We start from the raw sequence: 26,303 nt of genomic DNA on the forward strand, positions 1-26,303 counted from the left end.
GAAGAGGAATAATTTTACTCTCTTTCTACTCCTTTGGGACTTACAAGACTCATGGCAAACAGGCATGTCATACATGCAATAACTCCTTGGAGCATTCCTTCAAGACCCACAATAGGTTTGTTCTGTTCTCTTTATTAACATCAAGTTTACTTAATTCATCAAGCTCCCATGATGCTGCATTCATGAAGAATTCAAATATATTCTCTGCAGCAATTACCAATCTACCATTTTCATCCACTAACATCATCCTCCAGTAATCATTTTTCCTTCTACTTGCCACATATTGAAAGAACACTCTAGAATTTTTTTTTTTCTAGGCTTTATTAGCAAATTTCTACTTATACTACACTTCTTTGTTCTTACTAACAGAGTCAACCTTCCTGGCCTGCTCTTTTGCACTTCTCATGTAACTGATTGCCCTTCATCTTGTGCTGTCTCCATAAAGCCTTCTTTCTCACATTTCATGCTTGCTCTCTTCATTCATCTATTTTACTCCTACTTTATTTATACTTTTCACCTTTGGAATACACTCAGACATTTCTGCTGTTAAATATCTTTTGATCAGTGTCCAAGCAGAATAAGTCTTCTTTCTGCCCAACTTCTCTTACCATGCTATAGCGCCAATTTGCCTCCTACTCATAATCACTGGCCTTGTGGTTTTACATATATCCTTTCTTCACAGAAGTTCTCATATTACCAGCTACAACTCAGGTTATCATTTCATGGTAATAAGCAAAACCATTATAAAGAATGACTACAGCAAAGTAAATTATACTTGCTAAGAAATTATATCCTTGTTCAATCCTTTTATCCAAGTTTATGCAGAGTTTGCACATCAAATATCTTCAGAACAATTCTACTTGTTTATAGGAGGCTGATAACTTCACATCAATTGTCTTAGTATCCCATAATACAAAGCACATCCTTTTAGACATGCATAATACAATGCATTAAGACAGGGTCACAACCCATACTGGTTTTGACCTTTATTGAGATCTCATCAGTGGTAGCCAGACCGAGAAAGATACCAAGGTTGAATTAATGCAGAAGTCACATATATTTCTCATATATACAAGTAGCTTAGTAATGAAGACTTCATGTACAAAGTTTGTTTGCTTACACTTGGATAAAGGATTAAACAAGAATATAAATTCCTGAAAAGTATTATTATTATTATTATTATTACTATCATGCAATACATTACGATAATACTATCATTACGATAAACATAAAGAAGACCTTGTCACAAACAGTCTTCCAGAAACTGAATCCACAGAAAATCTTAGAGACATAGTTTTAAAGTTAGGCCATGTAATTGACATCCCCTACAGCATAATGATATTCAAACCATAAATCGGATTCCCAGGAAGAACAAAAAACAAGGCTTGCCACGACCCACACCAGTAATAATCCATCTGACAAGCAAGGCTACAAGAGACAATCTCATAAAAGCCAGCAGACTGAAAAAAAAAGAAGTAGTCAAGGATTTAAATGCATCGCAAGACAATATGCCAATCTTTCTATCTGAGTATTTAACACCTTTCAATCAGAATCTTTTCAACCAAGCAAAGAAAAAACAGAAAAAAAGTATCAATTTTTATGGATCAAAGACAGAAAAATATTCTTGAGAAAGTCACAGACTTCAAAGTCTATACAAATAAAAAGCTTGGAAGATATAGACAGGTTGCCAGAGTGAAACAAAAGACTCCAACTTAGTTCAATAAGATCTCAACACAACAAAAATGAATGTGAACCATCAGATAGATGTAATTACACCAGAATACATCAGTAATTGTACTTTCGAATCGCTTGATGCATGGTACAAGCCACACAGTACAAGAGAGAGGTCTCTTAATCTTGCATATTAACATCAAAAGCATCTGAAAACAATGGTTATTGTTACAAGCTTATCTGAGGAATTACACTGATATTATTGATATATTGATTCTAATAGAAGTATCCATAACGAATGACGAAGTGACTGCTTTCCAAATTCCAGGTTTCCAACAACATAGATCATGCTGCCAAACAAAAAGAGGGGGTGGAATATTAATATTTATCAAACAAAAATTAATAGCAAAAGAAACGGCCTATCAGTTTGAGCATGCTGAAACCCTTTGCCTCGAAATCACTAGTACCACCAATAGACAGCATCCCATAATACTAATTGCTATTTACAGGCCACCAAACCTAAACATGATAAAATTCTTGCACGAACTCAATTGCTGGCTTTCACGCCAAGAAATATGCTCAACCGAATACCTAATGATAATTGGCGACATAAATATTGCAAACAAAAACCAGAACAATACTGTACAATACCTAGACATGCTATCCATGTATAATCTAATACCAACAATAACATCATGTACTAGAGAAGAAATATTCAGAAATACTATCACTGTCTCCTGTCTAGATCATATAAACATCCGAGCACCACCAAACAGTTACACTGCATCAGTCATAAAGTGCAAAGTAGCAGACCATTACTTCATCGCTCTAAACCTGCACACCAAGACAATATCCATGCAATGTCCCACAGAAGAAAAGCGACAGAAAACAATAATAGACAAAGAAATAGTCAACCACAGAATAAGAAAAACAGACTGGGAACACCTGGCATAAGATTCAGCAGATATCTTATACAACAACATTAAACTAACACTGGAGGAAATATATAAGAAAGCTACAAGGAAAGTCAGTTGTTCAAAAACAACACAAAATCCTTGGAAAACACAAAACTTAATCCTAGAAATACACAGAAAGGATGCTTTATGGAAAGAATTAAAGTGAAATCCAAATAACACAGCTTTAAAAACTGAATATAAGATAACAAGGAATCGCCTTACAACACAAATCAGAAATGCAAAAAGAAGCTACGACAGAGACAAACTAATCACTGCACAAAACAACATGAAACAAACCTGGCATCTGATCAATGAGATGCCAGATTGTGTTCCCAACACCACCGCCTCTGAAACCATAAAACACAGCTTCATGAAAGATGCAAACCTATCCAACAACTAGCAAATGACTTTAACCAATATTTTGCAGACTCCATCCACGAACTGCACAGAAATATTCTCCCAATCACAAAACGTGACCCTCCACTTGGACCACAATCAAAACAGACATTATGGTTCCCAACCATAAAAGATGCAGAACTTCTCTCTGTAATACATCAAATCAAATCAAATTTAAAACAGGACGGATACCAAGTATGCTAAAGACCACCATAATCACACCCATATACAAACAAGAAAAAAAAATTTAATCAGCAATTACAGAGCCATAGCAACATTACTAATTATCAATCAAATTATGGAGCGGATCATACTGAAGAAACTCACAGCATACACAGAGACCTTTCATATTATCCCGAAAACACAATATGGTTTTCAGAAAAATAAGGGAACAACATCTCTCTTGGAAGACTTTACAGACGTAATTATTACCGCCCTAGACAAAAACAAAATTGCCATGGTAGTCTTTATTGATCTAACTAAAGCATTCGATACACTCACACATCAAACCTTGTTAGAAAAGCTGAGGCATGTTGAAATAGACGGGCCTCTTCACAGGTGGTTTACAAACTACCTTCAAAATAGAAAGCATATCACACATATCGGGTCAAACCGAAGCAGAGAGCTACCAGTAACCTGAGGAGTACCACAGGGAGCTGTACTCTCCCCAACTCTATTCAACATTTACAGGCACGATATTAATCAGCTAGCACTCAAAGGTAAGATATTCCAATATGCAGACAATACAGCAATATCCATCCATAATAGCGGAAGCATAGCCCAAACAAATATGCAACATGACATAAATCTGATCATAGACTGGCTCGTGAAAAACTCCATATACCTAAACTCAGAAAAGACAAAATTAATGATATTCAGAAATCCACTGACTCGACCAGTTGATAACAAATATATAACCATCCAACATCCACTTTCCAACATAAAAAACACACAGAACAACAAAACCACTACAATCACTCAGGTTGAAACAATACGATACCTTGGAATTTACTTTGATGCAGATATGAACTGAAGTAGCCACATAAACCATCTACACAACAAACTCCGAACAATAACCAGCAAACTGTACAGGTTAAAAGACATAGTTCCCATACGCCTAAAAACACTAATATACAAAGCACTATGCCAAAATATACTAAGATACGCTATAACAATGTATGCTTTCTGTGCACCCTACAAATTAAATAGATTAATGTCGCTACAGTACAAAATTATAAAACTGATCTTTTGGGAACAAAGAGAAAATAATGACCTTATATACATTGCAATGTCAGAACACAAAATACTGGCAGCAAAACATTTGTCACTATGCAGATTTGCTAAAACATTGTTTTGATGCCAACCACTAGACAGTCAAAAATACATACCATATAACAAGACCTCAGACAACTAATTATATCACATATAAATACAATAATCACTACGGAAAGGCCACGCGAAACTTCTACATCCCAGATATGATAAACAAATTACCTTTTGAACACAGAAACCTTAGAAACTACAATAGCCTGAAAAGAGCTCTAAGGACATACTATGAACAAGAAACACACACCCAAAACACCATACAAACTTAATGAAACACAATATATTCATTCAGGCGACACATCAATACATTCCAAGTTATTTTGTGTGTGTGTGTGCAAATTTCTCAATCATAGATTTCATAGCTTCCCAACACAGCAAAAATAAAACAATAAATAATAACCCACCGGTGTCATCTTCAGATAAGCTTACATATAAGCTTCAAGGATGAAAGCAGAGAAATTAATTCTCATCCAAGATGTATCATATGTAACCAAAGGCATGTAACGTACATATCACATGTAATGTAAGTATCATATGTAAACAAATGTAAGTAATGTATCATATGTAATCAAATGTATGTAATGTATGTAATAACTGTAACAAAAGTAAGCAATACAGAGTGATCATATCCATTGATATTGTATATACAGAGTGTAAAATTGCAAAGGAACATCTGTAATAATCATCATTATGAATATTATAATAATATACATTGTAAACAGTTATTGTTATTATTATTATTTAAAAAACTTTATGTACGAGAAAGTATTTATTATGCATAATTGTGTTCATATAACGTATGTAATTTATCTGAGAAATAATACAATGTTAAAAAAAATAAAAAAAAATCTGCATGTTGTACTGAATGCTTGTAAGGTACAGAAAATATGTCTCATGTATATATACGTAACTACTCTGTTTGATAATAAACCTTGTCACCATGAAAAAAAATTATTACAATTATTATTATTATTAACATTATTATATTAGTCATTTATTACACAGAAAATTCTGTACAATCTTCATTGTTAATATCAGAAGAACACGTGTTGTAAATACATAATATAGAGGCAAACAGTATTATTAAAACTTTTAATTGAAAACCAATGTAGAAAATTAACCATATATGCAGAACTTAGTGCTGAATTTTGTAAAAATTATAAGTTGGAATGTCATTCAAGATGATCATTGCACATGTGTAAATATTTTCATCATCATCAAATTCCTGACATGTACCCTCAAGGGGTATACAGGATATGATAGTACTACATCAAAAATTTACATCATTACTAACTTCCTATCTACAATTTTCTTCCAAATCAGTCTGTCACTTGTCAAGACTCCAATATTATCATTATAATATCTTATATTTCTATCATCTAAGGCACATTGTATCGTATCAATCCACCTATATCTTGGTCTTCCTCTGGGTCGTTTTCCTGCCAACCTGGCAGAGAACACTTGTTTTGCTAATCTTTCCTCGCCCATTCTGTTTAAGTGACCATACCACCTGAGATTAGCTCTGCTAATGCATTCCTGGATGCCGACAAGTTCTTTCCTAATATCCTCGTTTTTAATATGATATTGCCATTAATGCCATCTGTTCACGCCTCTAATCTTTCTCAGGACTCTCATATCTGCGGTCTCTAGTCTTTGGTCAAGTGTTTTACTTCTGATCCTGCTCTCAGATTCATTAGTTAAAACTGGTTTGAACACTGTCTTGTATACAGCTAATTTAGTGTTCTGACTAATTTATCTCTTATTCCATATGAATTTATTGAATTGACTTCCTACCATACCAGCTTTGTTGATTCTGTTGTCTATTTCCATATTTAATTTACCATCCTCAGTAAAAATCGTGCCTAAGTAGCTGAAATGTTTTACTTGTTCCACAGGTTCCCCATTCACAAAACAGTTGACATTTTCAACAATTCTACCTATTTTCATTATCTTTGTCTTTTTAATGCTCACCTTCATACCATATCTATTACAACAGTTATTCAATTTAGTCAGGGACTCTCGCAAACTTGTAGCAGATTTATTTAGAAGTATAACATCATCCGCATAAAGCAAAGAGCTGACATAACATCTCCAATTCTGATATCATGTTTAATACCACTTTCCTTCATAATGTGATCCATATAGATAATGAATAACAGAGGGAATAATGTACATCCTTGTCTCACACCATATTTAACATTAAACCATCTTCCCGTACTTCCTTCAATTCTAACTGCAGAGTTACAACTCAAATACAGATAAGTATTGCTTAATATAATGCCCCATTGACACCATATAACTGTAGCGTATTGAATAGCTTCTCTCTTGGCATCTTGTCATATGCCTTTTCCAGATCAACAAAACTTAAATACAGATCTTTGTTATATTCGCATGATGATTTCTCGACTATTTGTCGTAAAGTGAAGATCTGATCCTGACAGCCTCTATTTGGCCTGAATCCAGCTTGTTCTTCACCGAGCTTTTCTTCCACAATTGTTCTCAACCATTTCTCAAGTATGCTTGCATAGATCTTGCCAGGAACACTCAGTAGGGAAATACCTCTGTAATTCTAACATTCAGTTTTATTTCCCTTTTTATATATATAGGTACTATGAGAGCTCTACTCCAATCATCGGGAATTCGTCCCTCTGTCCAGGCTTTCTGAACTATGCAGCGCAGCCACTGTAAGACTTTTATACCACCATATTTCAGCATTTCTGGTTGAATATCATCTATTCCTGCTGCCTTTCCACATTTCAAGCCTTTGATGGCTTTTTCTACTTCAAGTATGGATATGTATTCCTGATTGTATGCCTGTTGTGTGTCTTTTACCACTGTGCTATCACTGCTTGTTTCATTTAGCAATTTTTCATAGTAATTACTCCATACTTCAAGGATATCTTTTTATCCTGTTTTCATGCAACCTTTATCATCCCTAACTCCTTTTACACACTCTTTCCTCCATTTCTAAGCTTCTTCAACAACCTCCAGAATATCTTACCACCTTCTTGATATTTATTTTCTATGTTCTTGCCAAAGTACTCCCATGACTTTTGTTTAGCTAGTTTTACACAGTGTTTAGCTTTCTTACATTTGTCTCTGTATTCTCTAAGAGCACAAACTGACTTATTTGCCAGGAACGTTTGATATGCATTCTTCTTTTCCTTCACTGTCTCTTTAACTTCCTGTGTCCACCATGGAGTTCTGATTTTTCTATCCTTGCAAACAACCTCACCACATACCTCTCTAGCTGAATCAATCGGGATTTTCTTCAAGGCTTGCCACTGAATCTCCAAGGTTTGGTTGCTGTTCTCAAACTCTTTCATTTTTTCTTCAATAATCTTTGTGTATTTTAGTCTACAGTTCACATCTGAGAGCTGCTCAACTTTTATTCACTTTAAAACTTTCTTACATGTTATTCTTTTCATATTGAATTCCAATATGAAATTCAATTTTATCCTGCTCAAGACTAAAAAATGATCGCTTCCAATTTCAAATCCTCTGTACACTCTTGTGTCCTGCACCAGGGAAAAAACATCATTATCAACAATAACATAGTCAATGAGACTTTTCTTATTCTTTGCCACATCTCTCCATGTGAATTTGAGCACATTTTTATGTTGGAACATGGTGTTAGTAATAACCAGTCCATGACCTGAGCAGAAATCCAATAGGTATTTGCCATTATTATTGGCTTTGCTCTTTTCTCCAAATTTTCCCAAAATATTTTTGTATGTCTCACAATCATTTCCCACTTTGCTATTTAGATCCCCAACAAGGATCATCTTTTCCTTTTTCATTGTGTGAGTTGCTTTAGAACCCAACCCATAATACTTAAATATTAATTTTTATGTGCTATTTTAAATTTTTATTTCAGAAAGAATACTGACAAAAATAAAATAAAATAAAATAAAAAATCAATTTATAGTCTCAGCAGACCTATTTTTCTCAGTGTTGGACGTTCGTGTGAGAAGAGGAGCAGAACTGTCAACTGTCCACCACCTTGTTGTGTGCACTTCTACGGCTTCAGAAACCAGATGCTACCATCAACGCTGGTAGGCCTAAGCAACTATACTGCGTGAAATGGGAGACATTGGAAAATGAGGCTGTGAGGAAGAATTTTGCAGATGACATTTCCTCCCGGTTCAAAGAGATTCCCAAGCATACTGCAGATGTTGAGGAGGAGTGGAAGCTGTTCAGAACAGCTGTCACTGCCTCTGTACTCTCATGCTGTGACAGAAAGCAGCTCAGCGTGGCAACGGGAAGTGAGAAAAGGACACCTTGGTGGAACCAAGAAGTCCAAAAAACTGTCCGGACAAAAAAGGAGTCCTACCTAACATGGCTTAGAGTCAGGTCACCTGAGATGCGTTTGCGGTATGCTGAGGCACGAAAAGCTGCTGCTGCTGAGGCAGTAAAGACAGCAAAGCAGAAGGCCTGGGAATCCTTTGGAGAAAGATTAGACTCATCCTATGCAAATGCAAACAAAGTATTCTGGCAGACCATCCACCACCTTTGAGGGAGGAAATCGTGCACAGCAAGGGAAATTAAGGCCTCTGATGGTCCACTTTTAACAACCAAGAAGGATATCCTCCACAGATGAGGGAATACTTTGAGAGCCTTCTTAACCCGGGTGGCCCAGCAGTTGTGGACATCCAAGAGGTGCAGATCAGGGCAATGACTAGCCTCACAGCAGAAGAGGTCCATTTAGCAATAAAATCACTAAAATCAGGCAAGGCTGTTGGCGATGATGAAATTCGGCCCGAAATGCTAAAAGCCTTAAATCGAGACGGTGTTCTCTGGCTGATTCGAGTGTGTCAGGCTGCTTGGATATCTGGGCGAGAACCAAAGCAATGGCAGACAGGCATAATAATACCAGTCTTTAAGAAGGGAGACCAGAAGGATTGCAGTAACTATTGTGGCATCTCTCTGCTCAGCCTGCCTGGGAAAGTCCTGGTAGAAGCACAACTGACCAAATCTTCACTTTAAGGCAAGTCTTTGAGAAATCTCAGGAATATGCCAAGAATGTTTACACATGTTTTGTGGACTTGGAGAAGGCATATGATCGGGTTCCTCGGGATAAGCTTTAGCAAGTAGTACAGGAGTATGGAGTGGATGGCGAACTATTAGCTGCCATCAAGTCCCTGTATGAATGCCCAGAGTTTTGTGTCAGGGTAAACAGCACAAAGTCTGAACCTTTCACAGTCTCCATTGGCCTCTGCCAAGGATGTGTTCTGTCACCCCTCCTTTTCATAATATTTATGGACTGGATTGATAGGCACAGCCGAGGCAGTGAGTGTGCGTCAGAATTGGAAGATGTAGCATTGGATGTCTGCTTTTTACAGATGACCTAGTTCTGCTTAGCTCTTCCGCAAATGACCTCCAGCAGAACCTGGATAGGTTTGTAGATGTTTGTGCAGACACCGGAATGAAGATCAGTGTGGCCAAAACTGAAACATTTGTGGTCTCAAGACAACCATCCCAGTGCACTCTAAATGTAAGTGGAGTCCCAATGAGGCAGGCGGAGAAGTTTAAATACCTTGGGTCCATATTCACGAATGATGGAAAATGGGACATAGAGCTAGATACTCGAATTGGCTTAGCAAGCTCAATATTGCGGGAGCTTGGCCGTTCGGTAGTATTGAAGCAGAAGTTAAGCCAGAAGGCAAAGCTGGCTGTCTTTAATACAGTCTATGTCCCCATCCTCACCTATGGTCATGAGAGTTGGGTAATGACTGAAAGAATGCGGACACGAATCCAAGCGGCTGAAATGAGGTTCCTTCGAGGGGTTGCAGGGATGACAAGACTCGAGAGAGTCAGAAGCTCTGCAATTTGGGAAACCCTCAATACTCAACCACTGCTTCTCCGTGTTGAGAGATCACAGTTACGTTGGTACGGGCACCTGGTCAGAATGCCACAAGAGAGGCTCCCTCAGCAGGCGCTCTTTGCCAAGCCAGAGGGTGGGAGGCCACGTGGAAGAACAAGGACTCGCTGGATAGATTATATCCAAAACCTTGGGTGGACATGTTTGGGAATCCCACCAGAACACCTGAGCTTGGTGGCAGAGGATCGTGACCACTGGAAGTTCCTCTTGCAGCTGTTGCCCCCACAACCCAATTAGGAAAGGTGGGCCCTGAAGATGTATGTATGTGTATGTACAAAAAAATCAATATTCTTGAAGGGTAAAATCATTGCCATGTTTCTGAAGACTTCAAATTAGTTACTTCAAAAGAATTCTCTCATCTTATAACATCATCATCATCATCAAATTCCTGCCATGTACCCTCAAGGGGAGCGTACAGTAAAATAATCTTATATTATTTGGTACCAAATTTAAAAATAGAGTAGTATGAGAAAACACGATTGTTATCTGATGCCTATAGGATCAACAAGTAAAACATGCTGGCTTGGAAGTCACCCAGATCAACAAGGCCCACGATACCAATAGAGCGATCGGGATTGGATCGAAAAGTGGGATACCAAAAGGAAACAGAAACTGAAACTAACAGAACTGTTATCAGTAGGAACACAGAATGTGCAGACACTGTGGATGTCAGGAAAATTAGAACTACTTCATGAGGAAATGAACAGATATTGATGTGACATACTAGGATTGGCAGAGATGTGATGGACATCATCTGGAGAGATCAATGGATGCAAAGTAATATGGTCAGAACATGACACCAAGTACGAAGCAGGAGTTGGCTTCCTTCTTAACAAAAGAGCTCAAGAGGCACTGTAGAGGCTACAAGCCAGTCAATGAACAAATCATAGTAGCAAGATTTCAGGCAAAACCATTCAACATATCAATAGTCCAGATATATGCACCCACATCTGACAGCATAGATGAGGATATTGACTTATTTTACAAAGATCTGACAGAGACAATAGAAACAATACCAAAGCAAGATTTGCTAATTATTGAAGGTGGAATGCCAAAGTTGGAAAAGGTAATGATGATGGTTATGAAAGAGTCATAGGAAGATATGGTTTTGGAGAAAGAAATGAACAAGGTGAAAAATTGTTAGAATTTGCTGTGGATCACGAGATGATGATCTGTAACACAAGATTGCAACAAAAGGAGTGTAGAAAATGGATGTGGCGATCAAATGATGAGAAAACCAAGAACATGATTGATATGATTATGAATAAAAAAAGATGGATAACATCAGTACAGCAGTATCAAACTTTTCAAGGAGTGGATATAGACTCGGACCATAGTTTAGTGATTGTAATCATAAAGTTGAAATTAAAAAAGAAATATAAACCCAACATCAGAATAGAAGAGATACAGCAAGAATAAGTGAAGCAGAAATAGGAAAAAGGTACAGAACAGTGTTAGAAGAGAAACTTAAAAGTGTGGACAAAGAAAAAAATTCGAATCTAAGAGTGAAAGGAGTAATGAAGGCGACAGAAGATGCAGTTCAAGAAACAGTAAGAAGAAGAGAAGATCAAGAAGAAATGGATTAGACAAGAAACACTGAAGTTAGTACAGGAGGAAAGAATGTTGAAGATAAGAAGGGATACATCAGAACAAATAGGGGAGCAATATAGATGAAATGGTTAGAAGCCCAATGAAACAATATAGAACAGTACTATGGGGAGCATAAAACAAGGGAGGTATACAAAATGATCAGAACCATTAATACAAAGTGGCAACCAAAACAGACCACAATTAAAGATAAAAAAGGCAAAGTATTGATGAATAAAGAAAAAATTGTACAGCAGTGGACAAGAAAAACTAGATTTAGATAGTGTTGGGGAACAGACTGAAGAATTGAAGCAGATATCACCACCACCACAGGGGCAAATGCGGTTCTTGAAATTCACGCTTGCTCTTGTTATCATTCAGGGAATGAAAGGTGTGACTGAAGTCTAATTAGCAGAATAATGAATTTCTGACCATTTAAAACTATGTACAGGTAACCCTCGTATAACGCAGATATTAGGTTCTGCAGAAATGCCACATTATATAAATCGTGTTATGTGAGTCTCAGATCACATAGAAAAATTAGGGTTATGTTCCAAAATCATTTTTTTTTAAATTATATAAACAATAATGACATATCCAACAATAATTTTTTTTTTAAATTTAATTCAGGTAATTCATATAAGTTAAGAAAACATATAAAGTATGAAACAAATACATAGTATAAAAGTATAAAAATTACAAATTGTACTTAAACTTCGTTGCACATAATGCATAAATGTTTTAGGCAAAATAAAAGAGTGCATATTTTAATCTTTCATAGCACAAGGATTTGAGGATTGGTTAATAAACACTGGTTTTGTCATGCAATCACCTGATGCATTACTACAAAAAGTAGAGTAATTCTATTTTTGGAAACTTTGAATCCAGGCTGATCTTTCATTTTTCGAAATATAGGTGTGTTTTTGCACTTTTTTCCAATATAACTCGCATTCATCCGCATTGAACACCTGGTATGCACTATAAATGTTTATAAACTTTGACAGTTTTTTGTTTAATAAGATTTCCACCCATAGGAATTTTCTTTTGAGGTGCAATCTTCTGTCTTAACCATTAGAGATTTCTCCATTTTTCCATTAGAATATCACACACAAGAGCAACATGCTTTGCACTTATCATTGACCCAGCAATAAACACTTTCTCCGATTTTATGTTCATTTTGTTTGATTGTTCGAATTGTTGATTCATTTAAATTCAAAGCCCCTGCAAAAACTCCTGGTTTTTCTCCATTTTTAAACCGATCCAAGATTTTGAATATTTTTCTTCCAGAGAAATTAATTTTGTTTTCAATGTTGGTTTTTCCCTTTCATTGCAGTTTGTGGCCATTACTATAAAAATAATTTTTTACAGAAAAAAAGCAAGCATTACATATTGTATGTAACTCACCAGAAAATGAAGTGCTCAGCTTGAGATGAACACACTTATGATTTTTAATGCACTTTCCTGGCAGAAAACGAGGACAATTTTCATCAATAAATGTTTTATACGGTAAATAATTGAGATACATGCGTGCTAAAGGGTATTTCCCCCTAATATAAATTCGCTACTTATAATTACATGCGGGATACAGGCAGACACAAATTTAATGAAGATAAAATTTGATTTTTAAGTTGAGCGGCGAAAAACATATGAAAAGATAAAGGGTTGCTACAATTTGTAGAATGCGTTATATCGAAACCGCATTGTATAAGTCCTGTGTTATACGAGGGTTACCTGTATTTAGAAATTTATGTACATTTAATCATACAAATACATTTATTTTACAAATGATATTCTATCTTTTTCAATTTAGCTACTTGAATACAAATTCTACCCTACAGTTCTTCTTTATGAACTGGTCAATAACATCATCATAAAAAAGTTGGTTGTAACTCAATTTTCCAAAGCAACACGCACACTTGTAAAGGCTGGCTGAAGCTCACCGGCTAGAGCTACTTTGACTGCATATGGCCCATGTTTAAGCAACAGGGTGAGTGATGTGGAGAGAGTGGAAATGGCTATTTGCACACATGAAATCACAGTGCTGAAGCGAGGACCTGGATGCTCTCACAACCGAGCAAGCCAAGGTTGCTTGACTAGCATCGGCCTTCGATACACAAAGCAAACCTCAATTATTGCCACACAAACTTAAAATGTCTTCTGTCTACAAAAATAAAAGCCTAAATGGAATGCTCATAAATGCATGCATTTATTAACAAATAAATATTACTTCTTTCTCAATTAATGAGTTTGTGCAGCAAGCATAGCAAGCATGGAGAATTCGCCACTGCACTACCAGGTAATTAGCATGATACGGACATTTTAAGAGAAGAAGTAGAAAAAGCAATAGGATGGCTAAAACACAACAAGAGTCCTGGTAACGATAACATCACTGGAGAAATGATTAAATATGGTGGTGAAAGTATGGATACTGATATGCACCAACTATGTAATATGTTATAGAAAGAAGGGAAAATGCCAGAGGAGTGGGTGAAATCAATATTAGTGATTATACAAGAAAGGAAATAAGCTAGAATGTAAAATTTATAGAACAATTGCCTTGACAAGTCACCTTGGTAAAGTGATGATGATATTGACAGAAAGATTGAGAACACAATTGGAAGCATACCTTGCAGATGAGCAAACAGGATTTAGGAAGGATAGAACTATAATTCAACAGATTTTGACAATGAGGTTAATAGCAGAGAAAGCTAGGAGAAAAAACAAAAACATATATACTTGCTTAGTTGATTTTCAGAAAGCGTTTGACAGTATTGACCAGAAAGTGACATTAGCAGTTCTGGAATCCTATGGAAATGATAAAAAAACTAATAGCTATATTAAAAGATGTTTATCAGAATGCAGTTGCAGCAGTTAAAATAGGTGATGATTTGGGGAAATGGTTTAAAACAAGCAGAGGTATTAGATGGGGGGGGGGGGGGATCCAATATCACCAAGCACTTTCATCGCACAAAAAGAGCAATGGACAAACTGAAGGAAGATGCAAAAGGAATATCAGTACATGGGATGAGAATTAACAATCTGAGATTTGCAGATGACATTCTTATTATTGAAGAAGGCAAAAGAAAACTAAACATTGAAAATGTTTAGTTTTCTTTTGCCTTCAAATTAAACAAAAAACATTGAAACTGTTAAATGAGGAAAGGAAAAGATTTGGACTTGTTATGAACTTGGAAAAAACAAACACAATGGTATTTGGTGAGAAGAACATGAACAAAGATATAAGTGGATGAAATTGATAAAGAAAATGTAGAACACTTCACATATTTGGGGAGTAAAATGACATATGATTTGGACTGTAAAAAAGAAATAAAGATCAGGATTGCAAAGGGAAGAACAAATCTGAAGGCAATGGATAACATCTGGAAAAGTAAAGTGATCAGCCTGCAAACAAAACTAAAAGTACTGGAAACATGCATCTTTGGCGGTATACTGTATGGATCTGAAACATGGGTAATAAATAAGGACTCAAGAAAAAGAATTTTGGCATTTGAAAGAACTTGTTACAGGAAGAACATGTTATAGGAAGAATAGGATAGATGCAGAAAATCATAAATGAAGAGCTCTATCAGAAGACAGAACCCAAAGAGAATCTATTGTAGAAGATTATGAAACAGAAGCTGCAATTATTTGGACACATCTGTAGAGTAAGTGAGGACTGGAAGATAAGGTCGTTTATGTTTGGTATTTTGGATCGTTTAAACAGAAGAGGTAGACCATACAGAGAATGGATAGATGATATAAAGGACTGGTATGTAATGGGCATACAGAAAGGAGACATCAGACACCAACGGGCAGTGAGCCCATGGTTCGTGATGATGATGAGATTAGGAATAATGCAGAAAGGTGAAGAATCACTAGATATATATATATAGAATATAAAATAGCAGGAATAAAACAAAACACACTGTGAATTAAAAAAGATAAGAACTAAAAAAATTTGTTGTATGAAAATCTTGTGTCTTGAACTCACACTTACCCTGCATCATCTCTTCAAGCTATCATACTCATTTAGCATCTACTAGCCTGGAAACATGATTTTTTCATCCTATTCCCAAAAAAAGGAAGACAAAAGTCAGCCATCAAACTATCACCCTATTGCTCTGATCTCAATACTCAAAAATAATGGAAAAGGTCATTAATAGCCAACTGCTTCACTACTTGGAGACCCACCAGTTACTTAAGTTACTTGGAGACCCATCAGTATGATTCTACAATTCTTGTTACACAGAAAATCTCCTTGCTAACCTCACCCACCTATAGATACAAGCCTGAAAAGTCTGGAGAAGCCTGAGTGGTTGCTCTTGATATTTCCATGGCATTTGATAGAGTCTAACATTGTGGCCTTCTTACCAAGCTATGGAATTCCTCCCTCCATTTCTGAATGGATTGCCAGCTTCCTCTCTGGCCATTCACTACAGGTTATGGTGGATGGTTTCCTTTTATCAAATTTCTCAATTAATGCTGGTGTGCCCTTAATGTCACCTATGCTCTTCCTCCTATACATTAATGATCTTCTCTTCCTGATATCCAAGTCCTATTCATAACTTTGCTGATGACAGTACTTTCTACTCCTCTTTTTCATTTTCTAAACCTTGTAGTGCTCAAGTAACTTACACTTGAAGATCTTCTTTAACCAATCCCTGAAACAGTGTTTAAGAGATTGGTTAAAACACCAATCTCCTTAATGGAAAGGAGACTGGTTAAAACACCAATCTCCTTTCATTCTCAAGTGGGGTTAGGATTTAAATGCTACCAAAATGGAGTCCTGTCTCAATTCTAAAGGGAAAGTCTATTCTACTCTCTCCCTCACTTTTGACAATATTCATCTGGCCAACCAGGACCAGTTTGCTTTCCATAGCTTTTTCAGCCTCAAAAAAAAAAAAAAAAAAAAAAAAAAAAAAAAAAAAAAAAAAACCTTGGTATTATTTTTCATTCCAAATGATACTTCTATCTTGCTCAACCCCTGACAAGTTATCAACCTGAAATCTGCCCAACCTTAGAATACTGTTCCCAAATTTGGAGTGATGCACCTAAAACTTCTCTAAGAATGCTTGGCTGTTATACAGATGCAAGCAATTTGCTTAACTGATGACTCCTCCTTCTCCTCCTCCCCCCAGTTTTCCCATAGGCATTCTATTTTATGCCTCTTCTATAGATATTTTCATAGGCACCGCCCCTCTGAACTGCTTTCTACAATTCCCCCACTTTCCTTTACTTATATACAAACATGAGCAGCTGCCAGTCAATACCTATTTTCAGTTCAACTCCAAACTCATTGAGCCAACTTCTTATCCATTTTTTCCAATGATTACAACCTTCAGGTTTTCAAAAAAAAAAAAAAAAAGAAATTCATCCTTCTACCTAACCATTTACATGGACACAGCACTATCATATCATAGTGTTGGGACCACTTATGTGTGTGCATGTTTGAGGGGAAAAGCTGATATTAAAAAAAACCATAAGCCAGCAGTAAGAATGAAGGTGCACTGGTTGTTTCAGTAAATTCATCATCAGATTATACAAGACGAAAAGTAGCAAATGAGTTTGCCATGTGGCTAACAAGATGATTAGATATTAAGTGGAGTTTGGTTGGTTGGTTGGAGAATAAAGGAAGTAATTACTTGTATTTAATTACCATGTGGGAGATTAGGGAGGGTCTTTGCTTGCTTATTGCATACTAGTCAGTTCTCATGACCAGAGATTCTGAGCAACATAATTTGATTTTGTTCTCTTGAAAATCAATAATAGTGATCGTCTCAAATATTGTAATTGCTAGTATTTTCTTTGTATTCTTGTAGTTTGATGTAAGCAGTTTAATAAGACGGTACTGCAATCATAGTAATGTTCAATTAAATATAATTAAAAATAATAATAATAAAAGATTCAACATAGCAGGTTTGTATCTGGATTGACAATCAAATTAGTAAATAAACCATATTATGGCATAATAAAACATCAAAAGGGGGGATTACTGTGGTGTTACGTTTTGCATTATTTGTGGTGTAATGAAGTAAATTAACAATTTTATTGACATAACTCCCCCCCCCCAAAAAAAAAAAAATTAAATAAAAGATCCAACATAGCAGGTTTGCATCTGGATTGAAAATCAAATTAGTAAACCATATTGTGGCATAATAATACATCGAAATTGGATTACTGTGGTGTTATGTTTTGCATTATTTGTGGTGAATAAACCACAAAGAATAAACCATCAAAGAATAAACAATATCATAAACAGCAAATAATATGAAAACCAAATCTTGCTATTTATCTCACAAAAACAACAATTTTTTTTTTAAAGAATCTTTTATCAGTAAAGCTGATAAAAGAAACATTAGTGGATGAACAAGTATTTAGAGCCTAAATAGGTGTCGGTTTATATTCATGTTGCACTTAATACAATAACTTATAGCACAAAGAGAAATAATTAAACAACAGGTTTAATTGCTTTCAATATTTTGTCGGTCACAGACATCATCAGGAATACAATATTAATATTGTAATAACACATACAAAACATACAAGAAACAATAAGTGGAAGAAATTAGATACAATAAATAAAGTCTGAAGTCCTATGAGGGGTGCCCTCCATGAACGCTGCTGGCTATCCTTAGATTGTGGATGGGAGGTCTGAAAATTAAAGTTTCCCAAATTTTGGGAAGTTTAATACAACCATATTTATTAAGATTAGGCTGTTATTTTAAGTCTGCTGCTGATTCTAAAAAGAGTCTTTCAAGTTTGTATTTGCTACAATGGACCATGGTGGCTTTCTTCCATCTGATTCTGTGTTAGGTATCTAAGGCATGTTAGGTCTGCTAGACTTGATTGACCATAGTTGTGGTGGCGGATGTATTTTTTGTGTTCTTCTAGGTGGAAGTTAGCAGATCTCCTAGTCTGACCTATCCTATCCTTTTCATCTGTCTAAGACGGGTTGAGTCCCCTCCTAATGAGGGGTTACTGGCATATTAATGCAGCCAGTTTGCCACTCCTCTGCTGCATCCCCTAAGGGTGATATTCATCAGTATACCTGTGTGCGTTCATGGGGCCGGTTTACCTGCTTGCGGGATGGAAAAACCCTGCTGTCATTGCCCAAGACCAGCGAACTTGGCTATGGCTGAGGAAGATTCTTAAGCTCCTCACATCGTTGATGGGAATCGAACCTAGAACACTCCTTACCCAGGCATATGGTTGCGTAGCGCATAGCCACTAGGCTAACCACATAGACTCTAGTCTGACCAAAAAATATGATGATATGGAAGAGAAAGGAACCTTGTAAACACCTGGAATAGAGAGGAAGTGGATTCTTAAGAGGGAGAGAGAGAGAGAGAGAGAGAGAGAGAGAGAGAGAGAAGGGGAAGTCAGCTTCAAACACAGTTTGAAAGTAGTGGAGAGATTATTTACTGGCATTGCTGACAAAACTGATTATCAAAATAATAACATGGACATAGTTATTGATACCAATATTTATAAAATAATTATGGTGGATCCTATCTGGTGGACAGGAATCACCAGATCTACCTTACATCAGTATGGCGAGTGGGATAAAGGTTCTTTCTATTTTTTTAAATTAATTTTTATAATTTTTTTGTATTTTTACTTATAGTCCAGAAACTTTGCTCTAGATATCAAACACTGAACTTTTTCAGGCCACTTCAAGTCTCCAGTAAGCAAGCTCCAATAAGAAAGCTTCACAAATATGGCAAGGATTTTTGCCTTTCAAGAATATTCAGGTATGTTTTTGTTCAGCATTCTTTCTAAAATAAATTTTAAAAGAGAATAAAAAATTAATATTTAGTCTTAAGGGCTAAATATTCAGGTGCAACTCCATTTTTATTAATTTTTGTTGTTATACATTAGTAATAAGAATTTTAGGCTTGAATTTCCAGAATCAGCAATTTGACAATACACTTTGTGGTGGAATTAAGTTTCAATTACAAATGTTTTTACATATTCCTGAAGATAAAGTTGTATATAACAAATTTAAGTAAGGAAAATGTATAATTACCATTCAATGCAAAATTGGATAAACCTTGAAATGCACCAATTCCAATACCCAGAATACTACTGAGATACTGTGCTCTTTCTACCTCTTTGCCATAGATCCTAAAAGATAAATATGGTGTCAATAAAATTATGTTATGACATTAACTAATATACAAAACAGTGTATCCTAAACTTTCAGCACTTGCATATCCCTTTTAAAATTTTACAGGCAAAGGTAATTTGGGAAAGCTATAATAATATTCTTTCAAGTATGAATAATTATAAAGGTATTTATTTTTTAACATTTGGGTTATAATAAATTAACAAGTATGCAAAGCAATTTTTTCAAATTATTAAATACTTTTTAGTTATATGAATCCAATATACATACAGCAGAATCTACACAAGTTTCCATAGCTCAGTAAAGGCAAACCCTTTAGTTGGGAGGACCTGGGTTTTATTCCTATCATGTCATGAAGAACCTTTTATCAGGTTTCTTCAATTAAATGGTAGTTGCCCTTAGAAATGCAACAGAGGAGTGGCATACCAGCTGCATTAATTCACCACGATTCCCAATCAGGGATTGCTACCTGTCTTAAGGGGAAAATTGAAGAAGAAGAGAAATTGATTGAAGAAGAATGTACACTTATCTGTGACAATACAGCATCAAATATACATTAAGTATAGTCTCTGGGAAAAATCCCATGTTACTCCTCTTAAACACTATTATTATAATTACGGCTATCATAGCCTGTTTTTGTTTAGGAGTGACCCTTATTTAACTACAATGGCTATCAATACTCAAGAGGGGTATATATATTTAGGGCATTATTGGCGAGTATAGAAGGCAATTAAGGTAGAATAAAAGAGGTGGGAAAATTTGGTACATACCTTTTTTGAATCTACGATGTCTTCCACTTCTATGATCTCGCTGAAGGTTGTTTATAAGCGGGGGAGGAAAGAGGGCAGGAGCGTGGGGGTGTGTTTTGACGCGGGAAATAAGTTTGGATAACCCGGGTTAATGTTAATAATAATATATATATAAATGTATACATATATTATTTTGAATTAGGGCACATTTTTTTGGGGGGGGAAGGGGAGGAAGGGTAAAACTATAGTGGCAACTGGGGCAGGGTTAACGGGGTGTGGGACCATTTCAGTCGTGTGACCATCTTCGAAACTTTGTTGGAAATGAGTGTAGGGCTATGTCAGGGCAAAGTTGTAATAGCCAAATAAGGGCATTAGTCGCTACATGGCCGGAGGCATGGCTTAAATTGTAGGTTTTGGATCGTCCAACATTTGGAAATTAGGTAGGGGTGGTGGACGTTGATAGAAATATTCCTAAATATATATACCCCTCTTGAGTATTGATAGCCATTGTAGTTAAATAAGGGTCACTCCTAAACAAAAACAGGCTATAATAGCCATAATTATAATAATCAAATATACATATTTATATAAAAGTAATCAAAATTAAAAAAAAAAAAAAAAAAGTGCCAATATATTTATATAAAAGTTAATCAAAATTTTTTTTAAAAAAAAGTGCCATGTACTCCTAAACACCTTCCATGTACCCCTAGAGGCAGGGTACATGTACCATACTTTTGGAAACACGGATGTAGAAGAATTAACAAGACACCAATAAGTTAATATCGGACAGAAGTTTCCAATTATAGACCAGTCTGTAAACTGTGGTTGTGGTCAAGGTGTTTGAGAGATTGGTTAGGAACAAAATACAGGATTGGGTAGCATTATTTATGATGGTAGCATGGATATGTAAAGGATAGGACTTGTTTTAGCAATTTACTTGCATTTTATGATAGGGTAATGAGTGTGTCAGATAAGGGAGAATCATATAGTGATATTCCTGGAATTTGCAAAAGCATTTGATAGATTACCACACGATAATTGGTGTACAAGCTGCAGAGAATGGGAATAGATAGTAATGGATCGGAGATTGGCTCTCTGAACGATACCAACAGGTTGTGTAAGATGGAGCATGTTTCGTAAAAAGGAGGGTAACCAGTGGCTACAGGATTCTGTTCTTGGGCTCCTGCTGCTTAACTTATTTGTAAAGATATATCATGTGGGCTGACTGGAGATCTTCAGTTGTTTGTTGATGATTCCAAAGTTGGGAAGAATTATAAGCAGCACTGCTGATGTTAATTCCCTTCAGGAAAATTTGAATAGAATTTTCACTTGGACAAAGGGGTGGGGTTGTAGTTTTAATATTAATAAGTGCAAGGTGTTGCATTTGGGAGTGCAGAAATATAAGGCTGAGATTTGAGATTTGGATGTGATGGTTGATAGCAGACTGAAGTTTAAAGGGCATATTGCTAGTGTTGCAAATGCACATCATAGTGCTGCTATGATAAGAAGTACTCTCACATGTAGGGATGAGCCACTTGGTCTACTGTGCTCAGATCTGGTCAACTGGTTTTCAGTGTGATGTGGAGACATTGGAGAGGGTCCAGAGGCAAGTAACTAAGACAATATCAGGACTTTGGAATGCTGGCTATGGAGAGAGGTTAAAGAAATGTTAAAGTTCAGTGGATAGGAGAAAAAGAGGTGATATGATAGAGACATTTAAGTTAGTGAGAGGAGTTTATCAGATTAATCCAGATGAGATAATAAAAAGAGTAGAAGGTGAGCAGGGGGGAAAACCAGAGGTCATCCCTTCTAATGTTAAGTAAGAGTGGTGTGAGAACTAGATTTTTTAGATGGAGAACTGTCAGTGAATGGACCACATTACCAGAATGTGTTGTTAATGCAAGGAGTGCTAAGGATTTTAAGATTCAGTATGATAAATATGTTGTCAGTTGAACTTCCCACAATAAGTCTGCCAACTCCAAGGAGGGTGCAATAATAATAATAATATCAGGCCCAAATTTCTGCACTATTTTAGGTAATTTTTATAACCACTTTTTAGGTAATTTTCAAGTGCATTTTAGGTAATGTAAGTTAATAAAAGATAAAGAAATTATGGCAAGACAGGAATGGCAGACCATGATCAGGATATTCATTCATGAAGAATTAAATGGATTTCATAGCATTACATAATGCTAATAAATCTTCTATAAATGAAATATTGAAGAGTTGTTAAGAAGAGATGCAGGTCACTGACAAGCTCACGTTACACTTTAAAATTAGCTCTATTTCTTTTTAACAATACAGGCTAAGCCACTTCCAAGCATCTTTAAAAGTAGGAGAGGCTATCTCTACTCCCCACATGTAAAAAAACAAAATTTTGATATAGGATGATAAAGCTTAACTTTCTGGAGGAATGAGTAAACTCAAACTTAAAAAATTATTAAGCAATATTTTTTAAGTTGCATATTCTTCCTTTACAAGAAATTATATTCTTGTCATTATCTATAACCTTCTCTTTCGGGATACCTTTGCAACTTATTTTAACCAGTGGCTACAATCCTTATAAAATAGACAAGATACTTTATGTCCTCATCCCTCAGGCAATCACTACACAAAATCAGGGGTGCGCCGGCCATATGTGCAAAGCACACAAAGAGGAGGAAATACTTAAAAAGAACATTTTTTTTAAAGTGATTTTTTATTAGGGGGGGATGGGGGCACCTACTAAAGTTTTGCACACAGGCGCCGGACACTACTGGAACGTCCCTGCACAAAATCACAGCAAAACTTTTCTCATCCTTATTATCAAGGATACATCTGAAAGATAATGTAAAGAGAACTTCATGACAACATCCAGATGCAAAAAGGTAAGGCAAAAGAACTAATTGTCTTAATTGGTGCAAATGATCCAAGAAATGAGAAGTATTCTATGATAAAGAGTTGTTAGAAGAAACAAAACTAAAGAGTGAGAAGATGAAGATTGCAAGTCTCCTACCACACTATGACATGATTCTAGTAGTAAGACTTATACGTTGGTTAGACATAACTGGTAATTAATTTACGGAATTAACAATGCATATAAAGTATATTAATTATAGATAACTTTAATGAATCACTTCTATATTTCGGCAATGTCACATTGCCATCTTCAGGAACATAAAGATATGGTATGTGCACTAAGGAACTAACAAAGCAAATGAGGAAGAAAGTAAGAAACTAATTTTGTTCCTAAAGTCCTAATGGTGCCCTCTTGCGGGCTAATTTGGTAGTCTTGGCAGTTGGGCTGAAGTTCTCATAATGAAAGTCTCCCAAATTTGGGGCAGTTTCATGCACCCAAATTTGTTGAGGTTAAGAACGTTTTTTAGAGCTGCTGAAGATTCTTTGAATAATCTTTCGTATTTAAACTTGCTGCAATGGATTATTTTTGTTTTCTTCCAACGAATTTTATGGTGGGTATCTAAGGCATGGTCTGCCAGCCCAGAAATCTTTATGTTCCTGAAGATGGCAATGTGACATTGCCGAAATATAGAAGTGATTCATTAAAGTTATCTTTAATTAATATACTTTATATGCGTTGTTAATTCCGTAAATTAATTACCAGTCACACTATGACATAAGCAAACTGAGGGGAGAGGGTTAGTGGCAAAGGAATCAATACCCTCCCCCCTCAGTTTGCAAAGAAGGAATGACGTAGGATTTGTGGTGGTCTGTGTTTCATGGAAAAAAGATTTGTATAATGCTGATGAACTATATCTAAATGGTTCTGGTGTTAGGTGAGAGAGAGCTTTGTTCACCAAGCATGCTGAAGCGCAAATTCAGAAAACTTAAGCAATCAGGGTGGAAGCAGGTGAGTTTGTATGAAATCACCAATGAGGTAAGTGAATGTGAGAATGACACAGTATGGAATCTAGTCTCTCAAGCAAAAATATTGCATAGAGATAACTGGGGTCCTAAAGGGATGCTTCAGTTTCTATATACTAATTCCAGAAGTATGAGGAACAAGGAGGAGGAGGAATTTTTGGCATTGGTTAGTACACGTCGACAAAAGTTATAGGAATTAGTGAAACTTTGCTAACAGCAGATGATGTAGTTACAGGATAGAATGTGAAGGTTTAGTAATTGGAGGGAAGATAGAGAACATAGGACTGGGGAGGAGTATTGCTGATGATAGATGAATTGCAGCCAAAAAGAATAGGAGACAGGTAAAAGGATGGATGTTCATTTGAAGCAGAAAAAGAAACATCACATGGCAGGAAGGAAATGGAAATTACACACCTACTGAGAGATAGTTACTTGAGGCAGCATGCGATAGAGGGGAACTAGGCATATGAGATTATTAGACTTGGTCACAGGATCAGAAGAACTATCCATAACCGAGGTGACCACATTGCCTCCAATTAGCAAAATTGACCATGCAGTCTTCACTTGGGAGATTGTAAAGCATTAGGAATATTCTGTCAAGAAGGGGTATATGGGGAATCAAGGCAGGTGGTTATCACATGATTAGAAGGAAGCTTAAATTTATGCCATGGCATAAAACACTGAAGGATGTTAGTAGTGCATGGGAGATAGTTAAGGGACATTTAGAGGAAGCCATATTAAATTGTATACTAAAGGTAAGGCGAGTTAATCAGGTAGGAGTTAGATGGAAGAGTACGGTAATTAAGCATCAGCTTCATAAAAAAGTAAATGCTGTAGAGAGTATATAAAGAGAAACATGACCAGCAAACTCATGAACATTACAAGGCTCAGGCAAGAAAGGTAACCTGCATGGCAAGGAAGGCAAAATCAGATTACAGGAAAAGAGTCTAGCCAAGCAGGCCAAAGGAAATCCCAAAGAGTTCTTTAATTACATGGCAAGTAAGAGGAAGAATGACTATGGAAGATTAACCTTAATGAGTGATGATGATCATGTGGTGACAGAAGCAGATAAAATAATTGAGTTAACAAGTGATCACTTTGCAATGGTATATCATTCTAGTGAGGTTACTACTTTATTTACTTAGAGTAAATAAAGCTGTGGTATTAGATGGGACATCAGCTCAGATTTTACAAGAATGTGCAAGAGAACTGGAAATGCCTCTGACTAGACTCTTTAATTTAAGTCTCAGCTCTGGTAGAGTTCCAAGGTAGTGGAAAGGTAACAAAATAGTTCTATTGCATAAAGGAGGGTCTAAGACAGAAGTAGCAATCTATAGGCCAATCAGTATCTCAGGTGTAGTGGAGGTAAAAGTATTGAAAAATTGGTCAAAAAGAGAATTCAAGAATGAGTGGATACTGTATGAGGGGGCAACATAGCTTTGTTAAGAGTAGGTCATGCCTTAGCAATTTACTAACTTTTTTATAATAGAGTAACAAAGCTATGATGCCCCTCATATAGTATCATATTTTTATCCACCCATTCTTCAATTCTTTTTTTGACCAATTTTTCCAGTACTTTTACCACCATGCCTGAGATACTGATTGGTCTATAAATTGCTACTGCAGTCTTAGAACCTTGGATAAAGGAAATAGCTACATGATGACTGTGCTGGATTTTGCAAAGGTATTTGACAGAATACTACATGGAACTCTGTTATGCAAATTAGAACAAATGGGGATGGATATGACAC

At 36.0% G+C, this 26,303-nt stretch overlaps 1 protein-coding gene across 8 annotated transcripts in view; it reads right to left on the bottom strand.

The window, feature by feature from the left end:
* The window catches only part of LOC150103932 (mitochondrial potassium channel ATP-binding subunit), a 320,223-nt gene that overhangs the window by 168,560 nt on the left and 125,360 nt on the right, over positions 1-26,303 (bottom strand). For all 8 annotated transcript variants that reach the window (XM_090396614.1, XM_090396615.1, XM_090396617.1 and 5 more), the window contains one exon: positions 19,844-19,941. In XM_090396614.1, coding sequence (XP_090252740.1) covers positions 19,844-19,941 — 98 coding nt within the window. The remainder of the gene's footprint in view (positions 1-19,843; positions 19,942-26,303) is intronic.

Source organism: Typopeltis vanoorti, chromosome 8 (assembly GCF_054136105.1).
Source record: "Typopeltis vanoorti isolate ZY-2024b chromosome 8, IOZ_Tvanoo_1.0, whole genome shotgun sequence".
Lineage (NCBI taxonomy): Eukaryota > Metazoa > Arthropoda > Arachnida > Uropygi > Thelyphonidae > Typopeltis > Typopeltis vanoorti.